Here is a 6584-nt window from a genome sequence, read left to right on the forward strand (position 1 = left end):
TCGTCTGCGTCTTTTTTAGCCCGGGTTAGTAGCCCAGTTGCCTATTATCCTAAATAAACAATTAGGTCACACGTGTCACGTGTAGAGAGGTCTGTTATTTCCTTTTTTTGTCCCTGTTAGCTGGACATGTTCCTTTAAAATATCTAGGTCTTTTGTACTTTTGTACTGGGGTTTTGCTGATTATCATGAATTGAATTTCAATTTCTCTTTTATTCCTTTTATTTATTGTTTTATTAGCTTAAGTGTTACAAATTAACAATCATCTGTCGAAAAGAAACAGAGATGAAGGCCCCAATATCTAAGGTGTCTTCCAATATTAAAGAAAAAACCCCAAGTAGATACAAGATTTAAACGCTAGCTAAGAATTCTGTCCAGCAACAGGAAAAAATATAGAGAGAATTGGTCTTATGATGAGAAAGAATGAAGGAGAGAAAGAAAGAGACGAAGGAGAGAAGGGATAGAGGGAGAGAGAGACGAAGGAGAGAAAGTGGCTGAAGGGAGATTATGATTGATGATATGTACGAAGCGGGCTAACCAGGTAATGAAACAACAATTGGGCCAAAAATAGTTAACTAGATGCCGAAACAGCATTGACCTGTAATTTCTCAAAATGTAAAGCCATGAAAGTGATACAATCAATTAATAATTTGCAAAAAAGATATTGATAATTTTATATATTATTTGCTTGATTAAATCTAATTTATATTTGAATTTCTTTAGATATTTTTTCGTTTTAGTTCAAGTCTAGTACTAACAATTTTCAATATTCTGTGAGAGTAACTTTAACTCGGCTATTGGAGGGAGAAAGAGTTACATAAAAACTAATTAAGAAATAGAAGAGAAAAAGGCAAAAGGAAAAAAGGAAAAAAAAAGGGGGGGGGGGGGGATTAGGCGTATCTTTATAAAAAAATAATGAAATTTTCAAACCGAGGGTAGATTAACGATTAATAAAGAAACGAGCCCAAGAAGGGGACGAAAGTAAGCTTGGGAAATAAGAGAGTGTTACTCAAGTGGTAAATAACCTATACCTCCAACCCTCAAGTGTGAGTTCCAATCGGAGCAAAGTGGAGAGCTCCTAGCGATGTTTATATATATAATAATAATATAAAAAAAGTAAACTCGCAGCCTAAAAGAGAATGGTGACGTTTAAAAATTGAAATTTTGTCTTTGGGCTTGATAGTATAGTTAAGGTGTAAGTTCGAACACTATCGTTATAGGTTCAATTGTGACGAGATTATGTAAAATATTACTCCCTCCGTTTCAATTTGTTTCTTTTACTTTTCGTTTTAGTCGTTTAACAAAGAATGTCTCTTTCCTTTTTAGCAACTGTATAATTTCAACTTTCCACGTGACATGTTTCAAATCACAAGATTAAAGGGTCATTTTGATACATTCTGTGTATCCTTAGTCTAAGACCACAAGATCGGAAAGTCTTGCATACTTGCTTAAACTACGTGTCAAGTCAAAACGAGACAAACAAGATCGAAAAGTCTTGCATACTTGCTTAAACTACGTGTCAAGTCAAAACGAGACAAATAAATTTATTTACTTAGAGTATTTATTTAGAGATAGGAGGGTTGGCGGGGTAAAATCTTGTAGTATAGAAGGGCAAATGCGGTTTCATCCCTCTCACACAGCACAGCTTGTGAGGCAAGCTTCAGCCTTTTAGTATTATTTGGCGGTTCAGCACGCCTTTTGAAATATTTCCTTTCTTCCCCCCAATTTGCCTCCACTCTTTCAACGCAAAGGAAAATAGGAATGGAACAGCAACACAGGAATCAGAAGTCGATGCTACAAGAACAGAATGAAGATGTCGATGATGTCCACCATGGTCCTTTCCCTGTTGAGCAACTTCAGGTCCCCACAATTTCCCCTTGTATTCACGGCTATTGCCTCTTTTTTGTGTAATGTTCGAGAAAACCCCAGTTTCTGAATTCTTGGAATCTTGTCCGTCAAATGGGTTTTCTTGAATTAGGAAGAATCTCCAAGTGATGGGTTTGTTTTACGTCATTCTTCTGATACGCTAATGTTTTTTTTTTTTTTTTTTTTTTCCTTTACACATTTTCCTGTTTCTCTAAGCCAAGCTCTTGATTTTCTTCTTCTTTTGGGTGTCATTTCCTAACTCATTTTCCTTGTGCCGAGGGTCTTTCAGGAACAGCCTCTTTACCCCACTAGTGGGATTTCACTGGATATATTGTTGTTCTACTTGTAGTCGACCCTTCTATTATATGTATACAGTGGCTTGAATCTTTATTTTACTCAATTGGGGTTAGTCATTCTTATGATAATTGTGTATGACTTCACATTCAATATGTAGTTGGGTCTGATCTTGAATCTTAAATTGTGCTTCTCTGTGGCTGAATTTCGCGAAACAGTTTTTTTCTCACCTAGGGAAATGAATTAGGAAGAATCTTGATTTTCTTGTTCTTTGGGTTGTCATTTCTTAACCTGGAGGTTTTCTCTTCTAACTTGTGTTATAAACCCTTTTTATATATATAAACTGGCTTGAATCTTTGTTTTGCTTAATTGGGGTTAGTCGTTCTTATGATAATTAATGATTGTTTATGCCTTCAGATTCAATGTGTAGCTGGGTCTGATCTTGAAGCTTAAATTGTGCTTTTTTCCACACCTTTAGGGATGAATCTTATCTGACCCGGTTCTTTTCACGCCTAGGGAAATGAGATGTCCGAGAAAACCCTATTTTTGGGATTCTTGAAATGGGTTTGCTTTCAGTAGTGTTCTTGTGGATTATTTTAAGTTGATACTTCTACAGTTGTTTCTACCTGTCCTTTATTTAAGACAGTGCCTCAGTTTTGAAGCTAAATTTAGATATCCTCAGCTTTCTTTGTATCCTTTTTGTGATGTTCTGTTGGAGCCCTGTCCCAAGCCTAAGTCTAGTATATATTTAAGTGGAGAAGAGTAGAGGGGTGGCCCATCATTTCCGAGTTTCGCATGTTGCGCTTGGCCCAAAGGGTTGGCTCTAAACGTATATCTCGGTCATCAATTAAAGAAAAAGAAAAGAAATGTTTGTTCCAATAGTAATTACAATCAGTTTTTCTTGAGAAGCACAATCTAAGATTCAAGATCAGACCCAGCTTGCAGATTACAATCAGAGTGTGCAGAATTAAGGGCACCATGAAAATCTGCTTGTGGAGAGGCACTCGACACAAAATGATTCACATCATGAGGTGGGGGTTGACGGTCACAGATTTTAGTGTGCATCTGGTGATGAGATTCACTTTTCAGCTTTGCTCCTTACAAGATTATACTAGTTTAGATCTTCTTTTGAAGAATTTTGATTCTTGAGTGATGTTATTTACAGTAATTCGGATAGGTAAATATCAGAAATTGTTAATACTGCAGGTTTTATAAAGATTTACATAAAGTGAAACAATAACTCTTGAGGATTTTTCGCTTTCTTGTATTACATAAAAGCAGGACTATTCCTAACTTTTTTTTTTCTCGGAATTGTTAATATTCAAGAGGCGATATCTTTGCCTATCTTTTTCCATTCTAGCTTGTAGTATAGTTGTTTCTGTTGAATGATACCCTGTAAGTTCTTCCAACTTAAAAAGGAAATGGTCCAATAAGTATTGAGGCACATATGTGTTTTGTCCTGAAGGCATCAGGGATTGCAGCCCTAGACGTAAAAAAGCTCAAGGATGCTGGTCTGTGCACAGTTGAATCTGTTGTTTATGCTCCAAGAAAGGAGCTTCTGCATATAAAAGGAATTAGTGAAGCTAAAGTTGACAAGATCATTGAGGCAGGCATGTCTCTCTTCTTTTAACTGCCATTGCCAGGAGTGATGTGTTTTTCCTTACCTTCTTTTTCCATCCATTTCTGCAATTTTTTATCAGCCATTACTACTAAACCTTTTTCAATGCTGCATATGAACAGCGTCAAAATTAGTGCCTTTGGGATTCACGAGTGCCAGCCAACTCCATGCGCAGAGGCTTGAAATCATACAGATAACTTCTGGGTCAAAAGAACTTGACAAGATATTAGAAGGTAGGCTAGGCACCCATTTATTTTGTGAACTTCTCGAACCGGAATTTGATCTGGCATCACAATTCACAACCTCATCCTTTTTTTCTCATTTGCCAGGAGGAATCGAAACTGGATCCATTACAGAAATTTACGGGGAGTTCCGATGTGGAAAGACTCAGCTGTGTCACACACTATGTGTCACTTGTCAAGTATGATAACCTAGACAATGTTTTTTTATCAAAAAAACCCCATAAATAAGGTGCTACAATTGTAATTTGCAACAATATTCATTCTTTATCTGTATCTCAGCTTCCATTAGATCAGGGAGGTGGTGAGGGGAAAGCTATGTACATTGATGCTGAAGGTACTTTCAGGCCACAAAGACTTCTACAAATTGCAGACAGGTCTTCTACTTGTAATCTTAACTCACACTTTTTCTTGTATTATAAAGTTCAAACCTCTTATCATGGGTGGTGTTAAATGCTGCAGGTTTGGATTGAATGGTCCTGATGTTCTGGAGAATGTAGCCTATGCTCGAGCTTATAATACTGATCATCAATCAAGGCTTTTGCTGGAAGCAGCTTCAATGATGGTGGAGACCAGGTTAAATTTTGTCTTGATATACTTACAGGGCTTGCTTAGTTGCTACTTTCAAGCTCTCCATGAAGAATGTAAAATACGCTTGCCCTTTTGCTTCAGATTGTGGCATAGTAGTTCTGGTTGTAGTTGATAGCTTCCTCTTGGTTTTGCTATTCTGTAAAGTAAACTTTTCTCCAAATTCCATTGCTCTTGTTATTTTTTCTCTCTGGCTACTCTGTGACTGTCTCAATTAGTTTGATTATGGATGTCCATCTTACATCTAATGCGTGTTTGGATTCATCTGTTTGGTCTCTTAACAATAATCCAGTGATAATATCTGTTGGAAGTGTCTGCATACCTTCTTCTTCTTCTTCTTCAAAAAAAAAAAAAAAAAAAACTTTTTGAAATGTTCTAGAATTAACTCAAGATGTGAAGTTAAGACAGCGATAAAAAAAAAAAAATTTGCTTCCTGAATATCATGTGTACTTTATGCCTCTATGAGACTACGTGTATGGTGTAAATCCGTGAAGTTGTGGCTTCGTCAGTTATTTGAGTTCATCTCATTAAGTATAAAATTGACCTCTTTAGGAGCTAACTTCCGAACCTGTTTTGATCAAGCAGGTTTGCCCTTATGATTGTGGACAGTGCTACTGCCCTTTATAGGACTGATTTCTCTGGGAGAGGAGAGTTGTCTGCCAGGCAGATGCATCTTGCAAAGTTTTTGAGAAGCCTTCAGAAGCTAGCAGATGAGGTAGTTTGGCATGTCCCTCTTTTTGGTGGTGTTTAATGTTTCAGAACCATATTAGGGTTCTTGACTTTTTCTGTCAATCCTTTACGTTTTACACTTGCAGTTCGGTGTTGCTGTTGTTATCACTAACCAAGTCGTCGCTCAAGTGGATGGTTCTGCTGTATTTGCTGGGCCTCAAATAAAACCTATTGGTGGCAACATCATGGCACATGCTTCTACAACGAGGTATGCATAATAATGCAACTACCTCTTCTTGCAAATTAGCATGGTAGCTGAAATTTTACTTAATTTGTTTCCAACTATTGACAGACTAGCTCTGAGGAAGGGTAGAGCGGAGGAGCGGATTTGTAAAGTAGTCAGTTCGCCATGCTTAGCTGAAGCTGAAGCAAGATTTCAAATTGCTGTTGAAGGGGTCACGGATGTAAAGGACTAACTGTGATCCGCAAATAGTCTACTACTAGTACTATTTTTGTTTTCTACTTGGAGTACGTCTTCTGTCATCATTTTGAAGGTCAATTGACCATAAAAGAAAGCGTGTTGTATGAATTCACGGCAATTTTTGTGGAACAATATTCCTTCTACCAAATGTAAATGCTGTTTTCTTTTGGATATTTTTGCCATCTTATTCTCTATTTACTACAATTTCTTACCGAAGTAAGCCATTGTTTTAGCCAATTCACCAAAATAATTTTTTTTTCTTTTTTTTTGAAAATTTGCAGAACTAGAATAAGTGTATTTCTCAGTAATGTATTAAGCATTATTTTATTCAAAAAACCCAAGGACAAAAAAAGCTAGTAGTTAACGGCGTTAAAGGATAATTCGTTACTACAAGTAATATTTTATGGTTAATACGTAACTGACAGTGACGACTTTAAAGAATCCAAGCACGGGCAAACCTTGTACGAAACTTGACATTGATTGATCTGAAAGTGGTAATTCAAGATAAAACGTAATTGACAATAATATTTCTATAGAAATCAAACGCGGGCATTTGAATCCTGCAAATTTGGAATCCTTCTGGTTGATTTACCTATAAAACCTTAACAACAATTACATTTTAACCGTAAAACCTGATACACAATGACGACACACTGCTAAATTCTCTTCTCTCTTCCTCATACTTTTCAAACTGACAACGGATCATTATCAAATGTAATGTACGAAACGAATGTTCAACACATTCCAACAATTTTCAGCAAAGCTTCTACTTGTGTGGCCTATTGTTGGAACCACATTCACAAAAAATTCAACAGGTATGAGTTAATTAAGT

At 36.5% G+C, this 6584-nt stretch overlaps 1 protein-coding gene and 1 long non-coding RNA gene across 3 annotated transcripts; one reads left to right on the forward strand and one right to left on the reverse strand.

Annotated features, from left to right (window-relative positions):
* The first annotated feature begins 230 nt into the window (after positions 1–230).
* LOC132040492 (DNA repair protein RAD51 homolog) lies at positions 231–5925 on the forward strand. 2 transcript variants are annotated; one of them, XM_059431142.1, is made up of 9 exons: positions 231–538; positions 3623–3767; positions 3898–4008; positions 4105–4196; positions 4297–4391; positions 4477–4590; positions 5188–5317; positions 5418–5539; positions 5624–5925. In XM_059431142.1, exons 1-9 carry the CDS (start codon positions 512–514, stop codon positions 5745–5747), a joined length of 960 nt encoding a protein of 319 aa, XP_059287125.1. In that variant the 5' UTR covers positions 231–511; the 3' UTR covers positions 5748–5925. The 2 variants fall into 2 exon arrangements, with proteins under 2 accessions (XP_059287125.1, XP_059287124.1); XM_059431141.1 differs by lacking the exon at positions 231–538 and adding an exon at positions 1546–1857.
* LOC132040493 (uncharacterized) lies at positions 1979–2600 on the reverse strand. Its single transcript, XR_009410697.1, has 2 exons — positions 2187–2600; positions 1979–2122 (listed from the first exon to the last, which is right to left on the reverse strand). It is a non-coding gene; the product is annotated as an uncharacterized LOC132040493 (long non-coding RNA).
* Positions 5926–6584: the final 659 nt, after the last annotated feature.

The sequence above is a fragment of the Lycium ferocissimum genome, chromosome 12 (assembly GCF_029784015.1).
Source record: "Lycium ferocissimum isolate CSIRO_LF1 chromosome 12, AGI_CSIRO_Lferr_CH_V1, whole genome shotgun sequence".
In the NCBI taxonomy this organism is placed as follows: domain Eukaryota; kingdom Viridiplantae; phylum Streptophyta; class Magnoliopsida; order Solanales; family Solanaceae; genus Lycium; species Lycium ferocissimum.

Bases quoted from the DNA above. Each gene is read 5' to 3' on its own strand.
- LOC132040492 (XM_059431141.1), top strand. From the start codon at position 1,759: ATGGAACAGCAACACAGGAATCAGAAGTCGATGCTACAAGAACAGAAT. The intron at 3,768-3,897 runs GCATGTCTCTCT...GCATATGAACAG, and splicing joins TGACAAGATCATTGAGGCAG to CGTCAAAATTAGTGCCTTTG. The intron at 5,540-5,623 runs GTATGCATAATA...AACTATTGACAG, and splicing joins GCACATGCTTCTACAACGAG to ACTAGCTCTGAGGAAGGGTA.